The 22,502-nt window shown below is 50.9% G+C and overlaps 1 protein-coding gene across 2 annotated transcripts in view; it reads right to left on the bottom strand.

The window, feature by feature from the left end:
• Window positions 1-22,502, bottom strand: part of DTNBP1 (dystrobrevin binding protein 1) — a 118,476-nt gene that overhangs the window by 8,644 nt on the left and 87,330 nt on the right. For both annotated transcript variants that reach the window (XM_029943487.1, XM_029943486.1), the window contains one exon: window positions 2,523-2,678. In XM_029943487.1, coding sequence (XP_029799347.1) covers window positions 2,523-2,678 — 156 coding nt within the window. The remainder of the gene's footprint in view (window positions 1-2,522; window positions 2,679-22,502) is intronic.

Genomic DNA, 22,502 nt, shown 5'->3' with positions numbered 1-22,502 from the left:
AAAAAAAAAAAAAAAAAAAGGGTTCCCCACATCCAGCAGTAAAGGAAGCGGGAGTCACGTCGGGTGGCAGACAGAACCGGGTCAGGGTCGTACCGGTTACGTGGGCCCCGACGGCACTAGAACGGCTGGGTGCATGTGGGTGCCAGGTCCCCTCTGCTGCCTGCGCGCCTCATGCTGTCCCCTCGAGTGGTGGCGCCCCTGGCTCGGAGCGCTCCCCCGCCTCGCCCTGATCCCAGGAGCCACGGATGGCCCTCTACCCTTTACTCTGAGCATCTGCTGGATAAAACTTTCCATTCCTTTGTCTTGATTAAAAAAATGATGCTTTGGAAAGTGAGAAAAATTCAGCCTATTTCTGATTTGGTGCAATGAGTCCAAAATACCTCGTTTGCTGTGGAGAGGTTTTGTTTTGGCAGGTTCCTCTACATCCAACATCCGCACCTCCCCCGGAAGAAGGGGACATGGGACTCGCCAGGCTGGCTCCGAACAGACCCCTCCAGGACGCCCATCTGCTGCCCGAGGGTCCTTCCAGCTCTGACTGACGTTAAGCTAAAAGGCCCAAGTCTCCCATGTCCTCCTTCCGCGCTGTCAGACCCGCACATATTGGCAACATGCGCCGGACTCCCACTGTTTTGCCTTAAAGTGAAGGAGCCGGAGACTTCCTGGAAACCTGCAGAACATTACTTTTTAAGGTCCCAAACCGTGAGACTTCGACTCCTTCATATTTCACTGATGTCTGTCCAACCAGAGTTGGCCGAACACCCCACTGCGCCAGCCGGCGGGGGCGGGTCCCCATGTCCCGGGCTCTGGGTCACCCGAAGGGGGCAGGTGTGTGTGGGCTCCTGCGTCTGCCCCTGAGCCCAGGGCTACGTAAGAGGCGCTTCCGTTTGGTCTTTCTTCCCCTGGACCTACAGACGTGCCGAGTGCTCGCAGGTGCTCCGGAAAGATCCATGGGACCAAGCTGGACGTGCAGGGTTAACCGCTGAGCAGGGAGGGTCTCTAACGGGGCTGGCCGGCCCCACCTGCCCCTGGGAGCAGCGGCTCCCTGTGCTCAGATCTGCGGCGTCTCCCAGGACACGCGTGGTGGGATGGCCTCGGCCTCTGTGTCCCCCGGTGCGGAGGGGCTCACGGCCGTGCAGGGCCACAGCTGCCGCCTCACCCCTGACCGCGACAAGACAGGAATCCCTGCGGTGGACGGACTACTCCCTCCATCAGCAGCACGGAAGCCTGCAGCCCGTGAACAGCACGCACGACCCTGAGATCCGACGGCTTTTCTAGATGCACACAGGCTGCAGGGGACAGATCGGACTCAGTCTTGGAGCCCGTCCGACCCGCCTCGAGGAGAGAGGCCTTATGCACGCAACGCAGCCTGTGCTGCGTTCCCAGGCGTCCCCTCGTTACTTTTAATCTGGTTTTCTCTACGTTCTGTTCCCTCCTGGTGTTTGCTTTCCTTAAGCTCTCTCCCGGGGGAGAACCAGACCAGACTGAAAGACAAGGAACAGAGGAGGGAACAGAGAGGAGAGGGGTGTGCTCAGGGCCAGGCTGTGGGAACAAAGGCCAGGGTCAGGCAGGCGGGGGAGGAGGGGGAGGTTGAGGACAGACAGGGCTGGGAGCAGAGGGGTTCAGGAGGACTGAGGGGCAGCGGAGCAGAGGGACAGCTCCCGCCCCCGCCCGTGCGTCCAGGCTGCTTGCGCTCCTTCCCAGAGGCTGGACGAGGGACCCCCGCACGAGGGACGACTTCTCCACGCTCAGTTTGCTCTTGGGAACTCAGAGGTGCGGACATTTATACATCGGGATGTTCCCTGCAGAACCACGTATAAAGGTAACGAATCTAAATACTTGACCAGGGGACTGGTTCAATGTTGACTGCGTACATCCTGACGACCAAGACGCAGCTTTGAAAACATACCCTTTTAAAGAACTCTGAGGGGCGCCTGGGGGGATCGGTCGGTTGAGCGTCTGCCTTCGGCTCAGGTCACGATCTCACGGTTCATGGGTTTGACCCCGCATCGGGCTCTGTGCTGACAGCTCAGAGCCTGGAGCCTGCGTCAGATTCTGTGTCTCCTCTCTCTCTGCCCCTCCCCTGCTCATGCCGTATGTGTTTCTCTCAAAAATAAAAATATAAAGAACTCTGAATGCCACAGGGGGGAAAGATCCCGCAAAATATTTAGATAGAGACAAAGCCAGATGTATGTATGGTTTGATGCCAATTATGCAGATAGACTCACACACACACACACACACACTCACTCACTCACTCACTCACTCACCGAAGAACCAGCCTGAACTGTGACAGGGATTATTCTGTGCTGTAGAGTTATGGGTGCTGCTGCTTTGTCTTTTTCACCTTTTTTAAAAAGAAACCTGCTCCACGTGTTCTAAGTGTCTCCAACTACAGCCTAGACCTACAGGAAGCTGTGGAGACCAGGACGAGACAGACACGGCACCCCGAGTTTCAGGGACGAACGCCAAGCGCACCCCACGCCCAGCAGGGGCCCCGCCGCCAGCGGCCTCCCCCCACTCGCCTCGCCTCTCCGCGATCTGCAGGTAGCCCGTGGACAGGTACTGCTCCATGTCCTGCTGGAAGGCCTCCTCGAAAAACTTCTGCCGCTCTTTCAGCTTCGCTTGCTGGCTGTGCTCCATTTCCAGGACCTTCTGGGTGTGCTCGGCATCAAGTTCAGCTACGGAAACAGAACGCTCCGAATCAGGGCTTGAGGCAGGACGGAGACAGGAAATGAGAACAAGTACGCGCTCACCTCCACCCTCCAGGCTGAGAGGGTCAAACCAGAGGGTAATGCAGGGGCTCTGCCCCCCACCCCTGCCTCTGCCCACGCTGCTCCCTCCGCCTGCGGTGAGCTCCCACCACGGCTCCACTGTTTGCGGATCCGAGGTCCATCGGCCCAAGACCAGCCTGTCGGCTAACACTTCGCCTGACTCTGCCCCCAGGGGCGTCCCCTGTGACCAGACTGGTGACGCTGACTTGTACATTACAGTGTGGGGGGCCAAAGCTCGGACTCCCTGGCGCACAGCGACACCTGATCCCCCGCTCAGCGCTGGGCGCCATAAGCATCAGTAAATACAGCAGCCAATGTGTGGCCGTTGTGCTGGATCAGAAGTGTGTGGCCCCCCGCCGTGCTGGTCACTAACGGGCACTCTGGCTGGCCAGTCAACCTTCCGAAGGCTCGCGTCACCCAGCTGGATATGGGACAGAGATACCCAATCCTGATGTGCGCCTTCAACGAAATAACACTGAAAGAGCTTTCTGATCAGTGTGAGCAGTGACCCTTCGAGTTCGGGCCAGGGCAGCAATGCCAGGCAATCAGCCTGAGCCCCGCTGTGCCAGGGAGAAGCCTGGGTTCCCACTCCGTAACCACCTCCTGTGCTCCGACCTTCCTCGGCGCACACGTGGAGAGTACAATAATGAAACGTGGGTCAGGCATGTACCATGATTCACCATGTTCATGGGCCCAGAGCTATATTCATATCGGCTCTGAACCCTGGAGTCCTCTGTACTTCCCATGGTGGGCAGAGGCCTTGGGCGGCCTCTGCGACGCCCTGCTCCCGGCGCGCCCACCCAGCACAGTGCCCTTCCCCGACGGACGACAGGATGGTCCTCCTGCCAGGAGAAGGCATGCTCTGGGCAGAGCTGGCTTTGAGAGAGAGGGCTCATCCGGACAGGCCTGACCTGATCGGGCTCCTAAAGGCGCCTGCACTTTTGCTGGAGAAAGAGACGTGGAGTATGAGAGGGGGTCGTGACACAAGGGACATTCTCTGGTGCTGGCTCTGAGGGCCCACCTGGCGGGTGGTATCCGGGCACTGAGAGCAGCCCCAGGCTAGGCCCCCCCAACCCCCAGAAAGCAGGGGCTGCAGTCCTTGCAAGGAGCTGGAACCCCACCAACGACCCGAATGAGTGTGGCCGTGGGCTCTTCTCCAGAGGCCCAGACAGTAACGCGGCCTGGCCAACACCCCGAAGTCAGCCCGGGAGGCACTGCGGCCTTGACTTCTGCCCCGCAGGCGGCCCGTGAGCGCCTACACTTGGTTGTCTGGCCTCTCGTGCAGACAGACCGAGTTAGCTCCGGCTCCTGCCTGCGCACGACTGGCCCCAGAATCAGACAACGACACCTTGAGTTCTTCCCCCCAAACAAGGGTCTTGCAGGGCCTCCCCTGTGCCAGGGTGAGTGTCGCAGAACGTTCCAGCAACCTTCCTGTCGTGCAAGAACCTCGGGGTCTGAAACCTGGGAAATCATTTCACTGCACACATTATTCCCCCACCGTTTCTCTCTGGGCAATCACACCTTTGGGGTGTTAGAACTCATATGACTCAATAAAGATTAGATTAAAACTTGGACAGAGACCGTGAATAAACATTTTCCCGAAGACGACATACAAATGACCAGCAGGTGCATCATCACTCATCAGGAAAATGCAAAGGAACCACAGTGAGATATCACCTCACACCTGTCAGAACGGCCACCGCTGAGAAGACACGAGGCAACAGGTGTTGCGGATGATGTGGAGAAAGCGGAACGCTCACGCACTGTTGGTGGGAAAGTAAGCCACTGTGGAAAACGGTGTGAACGCTCCTCAAGAAATTAAAACCAGAACTGCCACAGGACCCAACACTCTCACTTCTGGGTTGTACAGCCAGATGAAATGCAACAGCGTATCAAAAAGGTCTATGCACTCTAGCTCTGTTCACGACAGCCAAGATGCGGGAATAACCTCAGCGTCAACAGACGCATGGACGTGGGGTGTGCGCAGGTGCGGACACATGCGACGGGACACCGCTCATTCCTGAGGCAGAAGGAAATCCTGCGTTTGTGACAACAGGGACAGGCCTTGGTGGCATTACACTAAGTGAGACATGTCAGACAGAGAAGGACATACAGTCCTACTGTTCAGGTGTGGATCTGAAAAAGCTAAACTGCTAGAACAGAGAGTGGAATGGTTTATCGGAGCTGAGGGTACGGGGGCGGGCAGAGGGGGGGAAGGGTACAGACTTGTAGTTAGAGGAGATCTGACGTAAAAACACTGCAGTTAGAGTCAGCAGTACTATTTTATGTACTTCAAAGTTGCTAAGAAGCAAGATTCTAAATGTTCTCATCACAAAAAAGAAGTGGTAATCTTGTGAGGTGATGGAGGTATTCACTAACGCTACGGTGGTGACCACGGTACAGTGAATGCTGCGTCACATCGACACGCACCCCTCAAACTTACACTAGGCTATATGTCAGTTACACAGCGATAAAAAACCCTTGGGTGTTGTCAAGTGGTTTAAAAATTTTTTTTAATGTTTGTTTACTTTTGAGACAGAGAGATAGAAACACAGAATCTGAAGCAGGCTCTGGGCTCTGAGCTAGCTGACAGCACAGAGCCCAACGTGGGGCTTGAACCCATGAACTGAGAGATCATGACCTGAGCCGAAGCTGGACGCTTAACCGAATGAGCCATTCAGGCGCCCCCTATGAAGGGACTTTTAACAACAAGAAATCCATAAAACTTAGACCTCCCACCAGTACCCACCACCACATTTCACAGATGCTGAGAACAACATAATTATATGCGTGATATACCTTTAAAACCCTAATAGTGGAGGATATTTTTAATCCCAAATCAGTCCTAGTCTCCAGTACCTGGAACATGCTGGGCATTCTTCTTGTTTTCTAACCTACGTACAGGCACGGAGAACAAACGCACGGTAACCAACCACCAGCAGAAAGTGAATCTTCCAGACTCACGTGACAGGTGTTGTCCTGACGCTGCCCCTTCTGTTCCCAGAGTCGCTGTGTGCGTTCTCTGTATTTCCGGGTGGCCCTGACTCCCCCATCTCCTAGGCCTGTCTACAGGGGGATGGTGTGGAAAGAGCACAGGTGCTGGACACCGTCCGGGTGCAGGTCCCTGCTCGTCCAGCAGACGCCCTGGCGCCTCACACATCGCGTCCCTTTGAGCCTACTTCTTGTCACAGGTGTGGCTCCGGAAGGCAGCTCTGCGTGCGCCCCTTCGGAGGCCCGCAAGGTCCCTTGCCCATCCCTGTCTCCACTCTGTGCTCAGAGTGTCCTCTGGGCCTCGGGGACTGTCAAGCCACACAGCCCGGAAGTTCTGGGGAATTATGGCAGCTCTCAGCCAGCAGGTGGCAGAAGCTGGTATATCGGGGTTCTGGTCTCCTGTCCTTCCGATGGACACTTCTAGGAGGCCTTCTGGACGCTTCTCAGAGATCCTGGTGGAACCGCAGCCCTGGGGCTGCAGCATTGACTTCAATAACATGTCCCTGGCCTGGCCCTTCCTCCTGTGTCCCGCTCTGCTTCCGATCAGCTCCCATACAAACCGCCTGCAGCAAAGTCCCCTCGGGCTCTGCGTCCACAGAAACCCACGCTAGGACGCCCAGCACTCACCAGCACTTAACCTCCCTGAGCGTCACCTCCCTCCTCTGTACAAGGAAGGCTGCTGCAGGATTAAGTCAGATAACAGATGTGAGCCACCTGGCGCCAGCACTGACAGCCGACAGTTCCCACAGCAGCCATTTAGAACCATGGACTCCTGGGACGCCAGGGTGACCCGCTTGTGTCCGACGTTGGCTCAGGTCATGATCTCCCCATGAGCTTGAGTCCCCCAACCGTCTCTGTGCTGACAGCTCCGAGCCGGGAGCCTGTCTTTGGATTCTGTGTCTCCTCTCTCCCTGCCCCACCCCTACTTGTGCGCTCTCTCTCTCAAAGATCAACAAACATTTAAAAAAGTTTTCTTAAACAATGGACTCTGGAAAACAATGGACATTATGAAAAGGAAACATGAAACAGCAGCACAAACTGAGACTCGCCCCAGCTCTCCCAGCCTCACTCGGACACTCTAGAATGTCACTGCTCGGTGCCCTTGGGACATCTGCAAGGAACTCAGGGTGCTCCTGAGAGGGGCGAAGGGACCCGAGGCGAGCCTCGTCGTTTGTTCATGTCAGCTGTCAACCTGCCTGCTCAAATGCCTCCTGACTGCCAAGTGCGTGAGAGAAAGCCAGCCGAAAACAGACTGAGTAGGCTTCAAGCACTTCAGCCCACGTCCGATTCATCTTTAACAAGTCATTCCCGAATGAAGCAGCTCAGAAAGAGATCGGTGTAGAAATCATCAAAGGGGTTTTCATGAAAGAAAACCTTGTGCCAACAGAATTGAGACTTTCCACATAGTTGTGTAGCTTGAAAACTTCATTCTTCCCGAGATTTCTGCCTCAAAAGGTCTATTCTCTCCTGTTTCTGAATTAGAAGCCCCATAACGTTTTCTATCTTGGAATGCAATCTGATCCCATCTTAACCCTCACAAAAGCGGGGGGTGGGGGTAGATTAGGGAATTCAAAAGAAAATCACTGTTTTTAGTTCTAAAACGTGTTATGCGGTAGTTATCCGAAATCGCTCCGACGGCCCTCATGGGCTTGGGCTTTGATCGGAGCCGCTGCGGGGTCTCGGGCCCCACGGGGAGGACCCCTGAAGAGCAGTGCGGCCCACCAGCCACACGCAGGGCCACGGCGAAAAAGCACATGGCAGACGTCAAAAGTAGCCACGCTGGGGGCAACTGGGTGGCTCAGTGGCTTAAGAGCAGGACTGCTGGTTTGGGCTCAGGTCATGGTCTCCCGGCTTGTGAGTTCGAGCCCCGCATCGGGCTGTGCTCGGACAGAGCCAGCTTAGGATTTTTCTCTCTCCCTCCCCTGCTTGCTCTCTCTCAAAAGAAAGAAACAGAAAACTTAAAGAAACGAAAATAGCCACGCGGCTCAGCAGCACGGAGGCTGCACCCCCAGCCTGGCGGGGGGTCCTCATGGTTCGCCCTGCGCTCGGCCCACTCTCGCCAAGAAACGCCTGCATCTGCGGCTGATGGAAGGGGGGATGGCCCCCTGAAGGGGTACTTCAAATCTGGAGGGTTAGCAGCATCCGAATTCTAGAATGACTGTGGAAAATATAAATTATAGAACATCTTCTACAAGGAAAAATGACCCCTTGTTTATATTTAAGATGTCATTTATCATACTGGGAAAAGCAAGACAAATGCAAAGATTTAAGGAGCTTCACCATATAACCTTAAGGTTAAAAACAAGCCATGAGAAAGCACACCAGCTTCCCTGCCAGAAGGCAAGAGTATCCTTTCCACCGCCAGCCCGGTCTGGGCCCCCCGCGGCCGTCCCCACTCCCGTGGCGCCAGCCTCCACGCTGGCCGCCATGACTACCTCCAAGTGGAGACTTCCTCAGAACAACAAAAAGTCCCATTACCAGTGAAGACGGTATAATCAGTTCTCCAGGACACGTTTTCATGGGTCTAAGAGTGGCAACGGGATATAGGAAATCTATAGAAAGAACCACCAGGCTCGGTTCAGGAACAGTGTCAAGCCAGCGCAGCACGGAGCCGGTGAGCCCGGAACGTGCGGTGTGAAAGGCTGAGAAAGGCCCCCGACGCTGCTGAGAGGACGGAAGGGGGCGATGTCGGGAAAACCGGGATGGCCCTCTCTGGCAGACGTGATGTGACAACCTCTTGAATCCAAAAGTGTCAGAAGAGAAACAGTGAAATTTCCGAAGTATGGGGATTAAGAAAAATTCTGGTAACCTCTAACACTGGAATATCTAGAACATTTTTCATTCAAGATAAAGAACCAAGAGCAAAACGGACTTAAAGTCTAGAAGATATTTTCAAGGCAGACGTTTTTATACTGCTAGAGAGAAAGAACAGGATAGTGAAGTGCACGTGACCGGGTCCAGTCAGACCTTGTGAAATCTCTGTGTATTTCTAAAGACAAAAAAGTAAACAAATGCCTTTCCGGATCCTTTCTGATAAAAACTGCTTTAGTGCTGACCACTAAAAGACCATGTGAAATCCGCCCGTATGATGGAATTTACACGCTGGGACTAATTTTTTTTTTTGATGCTTCTAATTATCTGCATTTATTCAACTGATCTTTTTGGATGCATGAACAATGTATGCAATGCACATTGTGCAAAATTTCTAATAAGAAAAAAGCACAAACAATAAGGTGAAAATCCCCCTTAGGTCACCATGAACAGGTGACCTCAGCTAGCAATTCGTGTACTTTGATCAGATTTTCTTTTGTCCTCATAGGTTGAACTATATGAAATTGCAACATCCAATCCTTTTTTTTACTTTTCCTTTTTTGGAAACACTAAAATAGTTGTTGTTGAACTTTTTACTTTGAAATAGTCATAGGGACGCCTGGCTGGCTCAAACAGAAGAGCCTGGGACTCTTGATCTTGGGGTTGTGAGTTTGAGCTCCACACTGGGTGGAGATCACTTAAATAAATAAAACTTTTTCAGAAAATTGCAATCATCATAGGTTCACGGAATGTTGTCGAGAAATGCACTGGGCAGCGCTGTGCACCTGTGCCACGGCTCCCCCAAGGCTAACACCACACACAGTTATGGTGCAACATCAAAACCAAGTACATGACATGAGTACAACCCCCAGAGCTTACTCAGATGTCCTCAGTCATTGACTCCCTCTCGGGTGTGAGCGTGTGGGCGCGGTGGGCGCGGGGAGCTCTGTGCGGCCTTACCCACGTCCGGTCTTGTGCAACACCCCACACGACCCTCGGCCGTACCAACCCTGCAAGGCCCTCAGGTTACCCGCCTGGTAGCCGCACCCACCCCCTGCCTCCCCAACGGTTCCAGGGTGGGTCGTGCAGTACGCGTCCTTCTGAGAGCGGCTTTTTTCACTCGGCAGGATTTCCTAGAGGTTCATCCACGTTGGAACACGTGTGAATAGCTTGCTCCTATTTATTGACGAGCAGAATTCCGTGGTGGGGACGTACCACAGTCTGACGTTCACTCCTGAGAGGGCAGCTGGGTTGGGTCCCGGTTTGACTAGTAGGATCGAGCTGCTGTGAGCATTTGTGGACTGGTTCTGGGGTGAAAACAGGGAATTTCTGAGATCAACGCCCATGAATGCAACGGATGTGTCATGTGGTACGTGCATTTTTTTTCTTCTTTGGAAGGAACCACCAAACTCTTTTCTGGAGTGGCTGTCCCCACTTTCTGGCCCTGCCGTCAGCGCATCACTGACCGCACCCCCCACATCCTGGCCGGCACCGGCGAGACCCTCTTGTTACAGCAGGTCTGTCCGCTCCTCCCCCGTCAGAGCGCCTCTATCAGGAACAGCCGTGGACCTCTGATTTTCAACAACTGCTAGTTTTCTAATGGTGCTTTTAGTTCCTTGAGGCATTTCTCCACCCTTCTCCCCGCTTTACATTTTTTTACATTTGGAGTTAATAAGTTATATTTACTTTTGGAAAAATTCCGTTTCGGAAACTCGGGATTTAGAGGAGAACAAAATACGCAAGATTTCTTTCTGGTGTCAAGACTCACCTGTCCCTTACTTTTACTAGTTAGCACTACGGCTTTATTTCCACCTTAAGTTTGTTTGCAAAATGAGGCACGGACCCAAGCATTTTTAGTCTCCCGACCGCCTGCTCCTGCCTTAGAAAATGAACACAAATGGTCTCAGATAGCGCCACAACATTAATGTTGTCCTAGAGCTGGGGGTTTTCTATACACTTTTAAAGTATCAACTTCTGGACCCCACGTTTCTGCAGTTTTTAATAGTTTTCGGTCTGGCCTTCATCAACCATTAGTTTCCGAGACCGATTTAGAAGAGCCGCAAACCATACATTATTCCTAGGACTGTCCTAAAGCATCACGGAGCCCTGAGTCCTCAGCACTGGTTATTTTTAACTTCTCCTGTGCATGGTAAAGATAACCAATTTTTTATAGAAACTAAATGACTTTTTAAAAGAACTTTTCTCACCCTCCAACACACATACGTACACACAACACACACACATATACACGCCCATACACACACCCCTTACACACATTTATCAAGAACCAAATGCTACGTCTTTCTTTTACATGCAACTAAGAAAAGGTGTTCTTTACCTAACGCACGGTAGTTGGCAGGTTTGGCAGACAGAGTAAGTAACTCTTCTGGACGACGAACTCATGGCCACTCCTAATGAGATATCACAACGTCCAGTCCTTTGGGGCAGCTACTGGCACAGCTGCTTCCTAAACCCACGTCACAGGAAACAAACCCTATTCTACTATCTAAACTTCTGGAACATTTTAAAACATCTACCAACTGCCCTGAAGGAAATGACCACCATCTAGAGCATTAGCAAAACAGGCAGCTTAGAAACTCCGTGTGTGCGAGGTTTGCTGAAAACAGTGAGACAGAAATTCTCAGCTGTTAGTTGTCCTCACGGGAGGGGCCAGGCGGCTCCGAGCCCTCTGTGCAACTGGGAGTCTCTGAGCCGCACCGCCCACGCTCGCCCCCCTCGGCCCGGGAGCCCCCCATCACTTAGCGTGGGGGAGGCTGACATCCACAAGGAGCTCACTTCCAAGACTTAAATACCACGATTCTATTTTTACTTGCTTGTGATTGGAGCAGGAAGAGGTCATCCTAAATCCTGGGTGCTTTTTGGTGAAATTATATGAAAACCGGATTAGCGGTAAGAAATTGGGAATCTCTTCCGTTAGACAGTGACATTTCAAGAAAGTGAGCCTCGTCTATGAACAAAACCCTGACAGTATGTTTGCTTTCGTTTTCCTGGTCTTTTTATTGCTTAAAGAACGATTAGAACCAAAAGGCTTAAGGATTAATGGGTGAGAAGCTCGGTCTATGGCCAGAGGCTTCGTGAGTTATTAACCCGTTCCAGCTCCATGGGCTCAAGGTGGGGGGCTGACAGGACAGCCTGGTGGCCTGAAATGAGTCCAGGCAGCATCAGGGCCACTGTGCTTCCTGCAGGGACCAACACACAATGAACCGGGGGAGACGGAGCAGGGTTCCCATGGCGGTTCCGCACCGTGTGCGAGGGCTGTCGTTCTGCCGTATGCTGCCGAGAGGTACCTTCTACAGACACAATACACAGAAATAATAAAATATCAAGCCTATATCATGATATACTATTCTCTGGATGATTTCCAATTTTTTTCTCGGAAGACTGAAAAAAAAAAAACCCTCCTGGCTAAAAGCTCTGTGTTATAAATATTTAGACAATAGCCTCATTTCCTAGAATTTTTAAGTCAAATCTGATACTTTCCTGAATTTTACTTCGAGTATTGACCTATTTAATAATAATTATTGAGACAGGGGAGGGGTAGGTCTTTAGAGGAATCCTTTCAAACTACAAAGGTTTTTTTTTTTTCTACATGAAAATTTTTTTTTACATTTTTATTTATTTTTGTGAGCCACAGAGAGAGCACGAGTGGGAAAGGGGTAGAGACAGAGGGAGACACAGAATCTGAAGCAGGCTCCAGGATCTGAGCTGTCAGCACAGAGCCTGACGCGAGGCTCAAACTCCTGAACCGTGAGATCGTGACCTGAGCCGAAGTCGGAAACTTATCTGACAGAACCACACAGGCGCCCCAAAAACTACACAAAAAGCATAAACCAACTGCTTATGTCTAAATGTGAAAATCGACTATTACAGAGTTCACTCAAACGGGCTACGGAGAGAGTAGGCCAGCGGCTCTCAACATTTAGTGGCATCAAAGTCACCCGGAGGGCCGGTGAACACAGAGACTGCTGGGCCCTGTGCCCAGAGTTTCTGATTCAGTAACTGGTGGGGCCAGAGAATCTGCATTTCTAACCAATTCCCAGATGGTGCTGATGATGCTGGGCCAAGGCCCAGGCTTCTGAGACCCACTGCTCTCGCTGAACTGTATCTGTGCGTCCACTGCATTCAAAGGTTTTACTTTGTGCAAATACTCATATAATGCGGACGAACAAATATATGATGGGATGCTGGCACGGTTCGTGGCAAAGACAGAAATGCCCTCTCTCTAATGCGCTTCAAACATCTGGAGTCTCATCTAAAAAGGACACTCTTCAGCAGCAACTGAAAGGCAGAATCAAAACCAAGCACAGTTGTCTTTACCGGTGACGGACGAGTGCCTTTGGGGCAGAAGTCCCTCTGCAGCGACTCGATCTTACTCTGTAGAGTCCCTTACCCCATTAGCCATGCCTGCTCAATGGCTTCATGGCTCCGTGCCGCTGTGATTGGATCAGCTCTGTCCTGAGCCCCAGACCGAACCCAGAGTGGGTTTTCATGCTCCCCGTTTCCAGAACAACACAAACAACCTGGAGTATATCTCCAAGTATATAGCCAAATCAATCAATGTGACACGTCGCATTACCAAAACAGGATAAAAATCTATGATTATTTCAACAGATGCATAAAAAGCATTTGATAAAACTTGACATCCATTTATGAAAAAAACCTCAACAAAGTCAATATGAAAAAATGTACCATAACATAATAAAAGCCACATCTGAAAAGTGCATAGCTGCCCCCATGCTCAATGGAGAAAAACTGAGTTTTTACTTTAATATCAGGAACAAGACAGAGATGCCCATTTTTGCCACTTTTATTCAACATCGTACAGGAAGCCCTAGGCACTGCCACCAGAAAAGCAAAAAAGGCATCCAAATTGGAAATATAGTACAATTGTCACTATTTGCAGAAGACATGATAGTATATATAGAAAACTCTACTCCATAAAAAATTAGAATAAATGAATTCAGTAAAGTTGTATATAGTATTATTGTACATAAATCTGTTGTATTTCTGTGCTTGAACTGTCAGAAAGAGGAATTAAGAACACAGTCCCATTTACAACTGCATCAGAGAGAATAAAATACCTAGGAATAAATAAATTTAACCAAGGGTGTGCAAAGCCTATGCTCTGAAAACTGTAAGACATTAATGAAAGACACTGAAGACAGCACAAAAAGATGGAGAAGTATACTATATTCATGGACTCGAAGAATTAGTATTGTTTAAATGTCCATACAACCCAAAGCAATCTATAGATTCTATGTAATCCTTATGAAATACCAATGGCATTTTTCACAGAAATACAATAGATAATCCTAAAATTTGTATGGAGCCACAAAAGACACCCAATAGCCGAAGAGTTAGCTTAAGAAAGATCTAGCCACAAATGGGGTGCAGCCCACATTTCTGCCAGCCAAATTAATGACAGTGACGGTTGAGACAGCAAAGGCCCTCTATGGACCAGGACCCCTATGACAAATTCTTCTTAGAACTGACAAGACAGACCAAGAGAATCTGTTCATCAACTACTATTTGGCTGTGCCACACCAGGGCATGCGTCTCTGGATGGCAGAGGCCTGAGCAAATATCCTAGCTGGTTGGTCATAAAGCCAAGCTCTCAAGACAGGATAGTTCTAGATGAAAGGAAAACTTCATCCGGATGAACTTCTTCAGGTTTTGTCTGGTCAACTCCTTATCTCTCCTTCAATTCTGAGTGATAACCTTGCCGGGTAGAGTATCTTGGTTAAAAGTTGTTGTTTTTCCTTTCAGCACTTTGAATATATTGTGCCATTGCCTTCAGGCCTGCAAAGTTTCTGCTGAAAATCAGCAGTCTTACAGAGCCCGGGGCAGGGGGAGATCCCTTGTATGCAACTAATGTTTTTTCTCCTGTGGCTTTCAAGATTCTCTCTTCCCCTTTAACTTTTGACATTTTTCTTGTAATAGGTCTTGCTAGGAATCTCTTTGGGTTCATCTTATTTGGGACTCTCTGTACTTCTTGGACTTGGGTGTCAGTTTCCTTCACCAGGGTAGGAGAGTTTTCAGCCATTCCTCCTCAAATAGGTTTTCTGTCCCTTTCTCTCTCTTCTCTTTCTAAGATCCCTATAACGCAAATGTTAATATGCCTGATGTTGTCCCAGAGCTCTCTTAAGCCATCCTATTTTTTTATTCTCTTTACTTTTTGCTCTTCAGCTGGTTGATTTCCACGACCTTGACCTGTTCTTCTGTATCATCTGCTCTGCTGCTGATTCCCACAGTGTGCTTTTCTTTTTTTTTTTTTTAACTTTTTAAAATTTATTTTTGATAGAGAAACTGAACACAAGCAGAAGTAGGGCAGAGAGAGGGAGATACAGAATCTGAAGCAGGTTCCAGGCTCTGAGCTGTCAGCACGGAGCCCAATGCAGGGTTCGAACTCACAAACTATGAGATCACGACCTGAGCTGAAGTTGGACGCTCAACCACCTAAGCCAACCAAACGCCCCGCCACCAGTGTGCTTTTCATTTATTGTCCCTTCAGCTCTGAATGGTCCTTCTATTTTTTTTTAATGTTTTATTTATTTATGATACAGAGAGAGACAGAGCATGAGAGGGGGAGGGGCAGAGAGAGAAGGAGACACAGAACCAGAAGCAGGCTCCAGGCTCTGAGCTAGCTGTCAGCACAGAGCCCGACGTGGGGCTTGAACCCAGGAACGTGAGATCTGACCTGAGCCGAAGCCGGAGGCTTAACCATCTGAGGCACCCAGGCGCCCCTGAATGGTCCTTTTAAAAATTTTTATCTCTTTGCTGCAGTTTGCGTGCATTCATCCATTCTTCTCCTGAGTTTGGTGAGCATCTTTATGACCATTACTTTGAACTCTTTGCCTGACAGGTTATCTCCATTTCATTTACTTTTTGGGCTGAGGTCTGTCATGTTCTTTCATTTAGAACATACTCCTCTCACTCCCTCCTTCTGCCTCTCTGTGCTTCTCTCTCTGTCCCAGGTGTATAAGTCACATCTCCTCGTCTACGAGGACAGCTTTATATAGGAGGTGTCCTGTGAAGTCAAGCAGCCCAAACCTCCCCCAGTCACCTGCACTGCTGGGTGCTCCGGGGGTGCCCTCTGTGTGGACTACAGATGCCCACCTACGGTGGCAGGGCTGCAATTGCTTCAGGTTTGCAGGTGTGCACGCTGTCCCCTGGGCGCAGCTCTCTGCAAGGTCAGCTGTAACTCCGCAAACACTCTGGTGGGGCAGCGGCTGACTGGGGCGATGCCAGTCCTGGACTGGGCCACCTGCTGGGTGTGGTGGGGTGGGGGTGGGGGAGCCACTTGGGAGGGGCGTCGGTGGTGGCTGAGCCCACTGATCGGGTGTGGGGGGGCAGGAACTCCTTGGGAGGGGCCCCAGCCAGGGTGGGCAGGCTGGGAGGTAAGTCCACAGGGGAGCACAGAGGCAGGGCGGCGGTTCACGCAGGGGAGATGGAGGAGGTCAGAAATGGCTCCCACAAGCATGGGGCCAGTCATACGGAACGGGAGTGGGGGGGTGGAAAGGCACCTGCCAGCACTTTCATCCCTGGAGGCAGTTCCAAAGATTCCTGCCCCTCCTGCACATGCCCTGCGACGAGTCACTGAGTCTCCTTCATGTGTAACGCAGGCAACTTTCAAAATGCTGCCTCCGTGCTGGGACCTGGAGTGAAGGAGACTGTCCACGCTGCCTTCAGGAGTGAATCTCCATTTCCTGGAGGTCTCCGTCCCTCCCGGAGGTAAGCCCTGCTGGCTTTCAAAGCCACATGCAGTCTGGGCTTGGCTTCCTGGCTGTGTGGTTAGGTCCCCAGGCTCCTCGGCAGCCGTGATGTCCCTCCTGCTCGTGGGTCACGGGGCTCAAGGTGTGGGTCATGACCACACTGTGTCTCCGCCCTTCCTGCCTGTCTCGACGTGGCTTTTTCTTTACATCCTTAGTTCTGCAAAATCTGCTTGGTTTGTCTTCAGGGCATTCTCAGCAACAGTTGATCTGTATGTATTTTGCTTTTGTTTTGTGTTTTAGGTGTAGTTATTCTGACTCCTCGGTGGCAGGGGCGAGCTGACACCTTCCCACGCCGTCCACATTCTGACCCGCTTCGGACTGGAACCATCACTGAGGAATACTCAATAATATTTGCAACAGCCACCTTTATAGATGTTTTTACTTACATTGCCCGATTTCAAATCAAATAGCCGAAAAATTGCAATCTAGAACAATGGTTTCAAACCTTTTCAGGTTTAAGGGTGGCTGGACTTTTACTGAGAAAATACATGGCAACACAAATCTAGTATGAATTCAGTAGCACTTTTTAAATGACTCTGAACTGTATTTCCCACAACATTTACACACGCTGGAAACAGAATATAGCCCATGTTTGCAGTACAGAATATTTATCACACAGGATGAAAGCTGAATGTGCTTCTGGATGCAAGGGCCTCTCATTATAAATGTCCTCGAGCCCCAAGTTGGAAATATTCTGCGTCTAAAAGGTTCAGCAACAGTCAAATCTCAGAATGCTCAAAAGCTGATCATATCTGTTGGAAATGTGATTATTTCCAGAAAACGTTTTAGAAGTGGGGATTTATCACTTTCAATGGCAAGCTGTTGAAAACTGAGTCAAGTGACTTATGAATAAATGAGTGTCATAAATGGCTGCCAGGGAACAAGACGGGGAGGAGAGGTGGCCGGCGTGCTTCCCAGGCAGGCCGGTGGTACGGCCGGCGGGAGACAGCCCCTGAGCGCATCCAAGAGTCCAGAAGCAGAGGAAGAAGCCGCGGTGGGGGGGGGGGGGGGGGGGGGGGGGGGGGGGGGGGGGGCAGGGAGAAGTCCTCATGGGGGCCGCCTGCCAGGCAGTCTGCGTGTGCTCGCTTCCTTAGTGCTGCTTCCTGCGATCTCACCACCGCAAAGTTTCTCCCTCTTCTGAGTCGGCAGAATGCTGTGCTTGGGGGCTTTGGGGACATGAACGTTCAGAAGGGGCTGTGGGTTTGTTTTCCGAGTCTTGTCTTCCCCTCATACCTCACTCTGATCAAGGGCTCTCCAGAAGGGGGAGCCAGGGGCAGAAAGAAGGGTGATGAAGAAGGGAAGAGAGGGAGGGGGAGGAGCAGCCGCCCCCCGGGGGCCTCGTAGGGACTTCTGGCCACCGAGGCACCTGCCTCACAGGTGAAAGAGACAAGCGTGACGCGTCAGGGATGCACCACCCCCAATTCCAGATTGCGTTCGGAGAGATTACCTCTGCCTCCCCGTTTTCTCCTGGCTCTTACATCACGGGCAGGGGAGGCTTTCCCGGCTGTGAACGCCTTCTGACCAGCGCCCCGTTAGGCTCCCTCCCGTCTCGTGTCCCTGCGAGGTGACTCCACTTGGCCTGGGCTCAGAGGCCTGAACGCAGCACCTCTCAGCCCATCCCCTGGCAAACGCGGGAGGTCGTCGGCTCTCCCCTCGGGGCTCCCAGAGGTACCGGACACATCCTGCACCCTCTGTGTGTCCTGTCACTTGGCGAGAGACTAAGTTCCCGGAGGGCAGACCCTGTCTCTCAAAGGATCAGGACATACCAGTCCGAGAGACACCGCTTTGGCATCGAGATTACTTTGAGCGGAAGGCAGCTGAGAAACAGCAGGTGTCGGGCAAGGTGTTCAGCCCGCCCCTTTCCGTCTAACCGCAGGGCACGGACTTCCCTTTGTAATGTGCTCCCCCCTCCCATACCAGGAAGAGGAAGACGAGTCTTACACCCCGGATGACTCACCACCAGGAAGGCATCAACTCGCCTCTGCGCTTCGCAAACCTGCTAAGTAACTTTCACCTCCCATCAGGCTCCCCCTCCGCGGACCGGTGGACCGTCCGTAGTTTACCGCCCACAACGCCCAACTCGCCCAGTCTAGTTCTTGACAACCTATCACTCTCCTAAAAGGGCATATAAGCCTGCAGGCTGAATCGCTGCTGTGGGCCTTCACTTCTTTTCTTTAAAGGCCTCTGGCGGCAGGTAAAAATTAAAATATTAACACCAAATAAAATTTCTATGCCTTTTGGTTTTTTTTTTTTAAATGTTTGTTTATTTTTGAGAGACAGCGTGAGTGGGGGAGGAGCAGAAAGAGGAGACAAAGAATCCGAAGCAGGTTCCAGGCTCCGAGCTGTCAGCACAGAGCCCAACGCAGGGCTCGAACTCATGAACTGTGAGATCATGACTTGACCTGAAGTCGGACGCTTAACCGACTGAGCCATCCAGGTGCCCCACCTTTTCTCCTGTCGAACTGTCGTTTGTCCACTTATTTTCCAGGGCCCTATGCACTAAACCTAAGAGGTAGAAGAAAAAGGTTCTCCTCTGTTACATGTTCAACTTGGCAGCTTTAGTGCCTAGGTCGTATCCAGCGAAAGTCTGAGGGCTGAACTGCTAATGCTCACAAATGCCAAGTGTCCAGGAGCAGGGACCTAGGTGGCAGGCCTTCAATGGGGAGCTTAACGCAAAGCTGCCTGAGGCAGTCACCGCAGGCCAGATGTTCAGGACGAAAGGTAAGCGGCCCAGAGGCGCTCGGGAAGTGCTAGCGTACCGTCAGAGGGGCGGAGAACAAACCCGCAGAAGCTTCGAGGTTAAATGTGGCAGTACAAAGTGGCTGCGGTGGGCTCTCGGGGGCTGGCCATGGACAGTGATGTCAAGTTGGTCCATATAATCCATGCGGTGCGGATTGAGAAACACCTGAGCTTAATGGGATTCATTCTAGTACAAAAACGCCATTGCCCTTATGGAGGATTGTCTGAGAAACCTACAGAGTATTAAAAACAGCACTCCAAAAACCAAGAAATCACCTCTCAGTGATCAACAAAAGATAGCCTCCGAATCACTCCCCAAAATTCCTATTTATACAACGGAGCCTTCGGCCTTTCCTTGGTCTGACAACCACGTGCTCGGAGAGAAGGAAGGAGCCCTGAGAGCTTGCTGGGAAGGGCACGGGACCTGGAGGAAACGCATCCCGTCCCGACAGGAACTCCCTCTCGGGTGCTCCACTGCAAGGACAACTGTTCACACACGAGCAGAGCATTCTGCCGCAAGAAACGTACAACATAAGCTGAGCTAACAATCCTAAAATGAGATCCGTGGGGTTTTGAAAACTGTGATGTGACAACGTCCTTCTCACAAATTTTCCGGGAAACGTGGACATTCCTTGGAAGGAAGGCCTGCCCCAGATCCAGCGCACAGCGATCAGCGTGCTTCTGGGGTCCGGCGGGTCTCCCCAGGGACGCGCAAGGGACTGGGCCAGGGGTGGGCTGGGGACTCACCACGGGACAGCAGGAGGGAGGCCCGGCCCTCAGAAAGCACCCGCTTGAGAGAAAGGTTGGGTCTTAGCCAAAGCCAAGGTATTTCCATTTCATCACTTTCTGTATATAACGAGCCGGAAAGAAAGACAACACAGACCAAAAAAAAAAGCCCCCAAACGCTTGCCATGTTATGAAAAAGTCTGCCTAAAACTCTAGTGAAACAAGCTGAGTTTATTCTAGGAGATGGTGACACACAGGTGTCTGCTGGTCCTTCAAATAGGTCCATGCACACATCAACACCCTGGGTCAAGAGACAAGACTGGAATCTAACGTACGTAAAAACACTAACTCACGTGCTGCTGTGACTTCAGGGGCGCTGAGCCGCACAGCCCCGCAGAGGAGACCTGATGCGAACGGAGCCTGGGGTGGTCGGATTCAGGACCTCCAACATGTTACCCACCTTTCTCCGCCCGCACACTGGCGACTGTCTGTTCTTCACGCACGAGGTAATGAAGGATAATGCTCTTGACAAGACGTGAGCTTTCTTTCGTTTTGCTCAGACAGCCCTACTGGGTCTTAAACTGACTTACAAAAACCCAGGTGGGTTCCTTGGAAAAAGACCCACAGGCCTGAGAGTTAATTTCTTTATGTCTTTTTCGTTCCCCTCCCCCTTCCTTTCCTAAACCCATTTTTTCCCCATGTATGATCACAGTTATGCCACAAGATGAAATATTTTCTAGTTTTATAGACTCTCCTGACACTCAAAATTTACCTACATTTGCCATTTTAGACATTGCAAAGTAAAATGATCCAGCAGAGGGATTTCACCATCAGTTTTACTTTACTTTCTTTATAGCGACAATATATTACCTGTTTTTCTCTAGAAATTCAATCAAGAGAAACCTTTCTTTCTATATACTTCAGAAAGCTGCAAAAGGGGAAATCCGGTCCCCAGGACCTGTATCATGGAAAGCACTTCGTAAAAATAATACATTTTCGTCTTCTTAGCAAGACACCTCACACCCTTGGCCTGGAAATCCCAATGCTGTTGTATTTTGAAAGAGAGATTGGATTAGATTTATTGTAATCTCTTTGAGAAATAGTAATTTGCTTCCTTCATTCACGGAGTCAGTCAGAGGACACTGGGGGAGAATCACGGAAAGGATTCTTCTGCATTTTGTGTTTCAAAAGTAAAATAAAAGCTTAGCGTTTAAACTTGACACTGTAGTCCTTGAAAAGGTCTCAAATCATCTTTTATTGAATTAGTGGATTAAAAGCTCACCGTTGCCATTGCTTTCATTGTTCTCTTTACCAGGCTCAGTTACATTTTCCCCAAGAAGTCCCCGAATTAACAGAATAGGTGAGCTGACCCAGTGCTGCTGTGACCCCGGTCTACGAGCCACATTTCCCCAACGATGTTCCTTCCCACAACAAACGGACCTGCTGTCCCGTGTGGGGCAGAGTGGTTAGCATATCGTAAGTACTTTTTTTTTTTTTAATGAAACGGATGCATAAATGAGTAAGTAGCTTGTCCTCAATTTTTCCCCAAGTCTAATGAAGAAGGAAAGCAGTGAAGGTGTTTGAACGTAACTATTGGGGGCAGATTATCAGGACTAGCCCCCCCCCCCCGGAAAAAGACAACCCAATGGGCACAACCACAAAGAGGTGTGCGCCACGGAGGGAAGGGAGCCCCAGGCGCGGGCTTACTCCCTTATCACAGCCTCCTGCTTGGGAAGCGTGACGGATCATGGAGAACGCAAGGCCGGCAGGCTCTCGAATGCCCTGGGATCCTCTCTGTTTCCATTTCTACTCGGCCCAAGCTGCCATTCTCTCTCAGTAACCGGTCAACAGCCCCCTCGCTGGTCTATCCAAATAAACACTGAGCACCCTCCAATCCATTTCCATACAGAGTCAGAGTGTCTGTCTTGCAAAGCAAATCTGATCATGTCTCCCCCTTTCTGACCTAATGGCTCCTGGGAGAGAAACCGCTTAAAAGCCTAAAGTGGAGCAAAAACCAAAATGGCTGCCCTAATGCTTTGGCAAAGCTCCATATTAAAGTAACTTTTTCCCTCTCTCCCACAAACTTCCCTCCTCTCTCCTTAGTCTTTTGTTCCAGGGACCTGGTACCGCCCTAAAGATGTGACAGATGAGGCTGGTAGCAGGAACACAATTCCTGGCAAAATGGGCTAGATCTCTCCCTATAACCCCTGCCCCCGGCCCCATCCTCCGGGAGGGCTTGCCGTATTTGAAGGCCAGAGCCTGATGCAGCCTCCCTTGCCCAGCAAAGCAATAAAGCCATGGTTCCTCTTTATTCCCAACTGTCTTTGACTTCTACTTTGGCTCTGTAGAAGGGAAGTCGGTTTTCCATAGGAGGAGGGCTGCCTCATGTGGCCGACCTAATCCTGTCAGCTCTGCAGTCTCCTCAGGCACCCACAGCACTCACCCCACCCAGCTCTCAGGGCCGCCTTCTACCTCATCACACTCGACACAATCCCACCAGCCTTGAGCTGTGCACTTGCTCTTCCCTCCAGTTGGAATCTCTTCCTTGTCTTTTCAGATCTCAGCCTAAGTACAATTTCCTCACAGAAGAATTCTCTGATCTCTGTAATTAAGTAACACCAAACTTATTACAAAACCTCAAAGGAAACTTCTAGGAGAAAACCTCATGGCC

The sequence above is a fragment of the Suricata suricatta genome, chromosome 7, assembly GCF_006229205.1.
Source record: "Suricata suricatta isolate VVHF042 chromosome 7, meerkat_22Aug2017_6uvM2_HiC, whole genome shotgun sequence".
NCBI lineage: Eukaryota > Metazoa > Chordata > Mammalia > Carnivora > Herpestidae > Suricata > Suricata suricatta.
The sequence above is the reverse complement of the archived record's forward strand: the minus strand, read 5'-3'. Positions and strand labels throughout refer to the sequence as shown.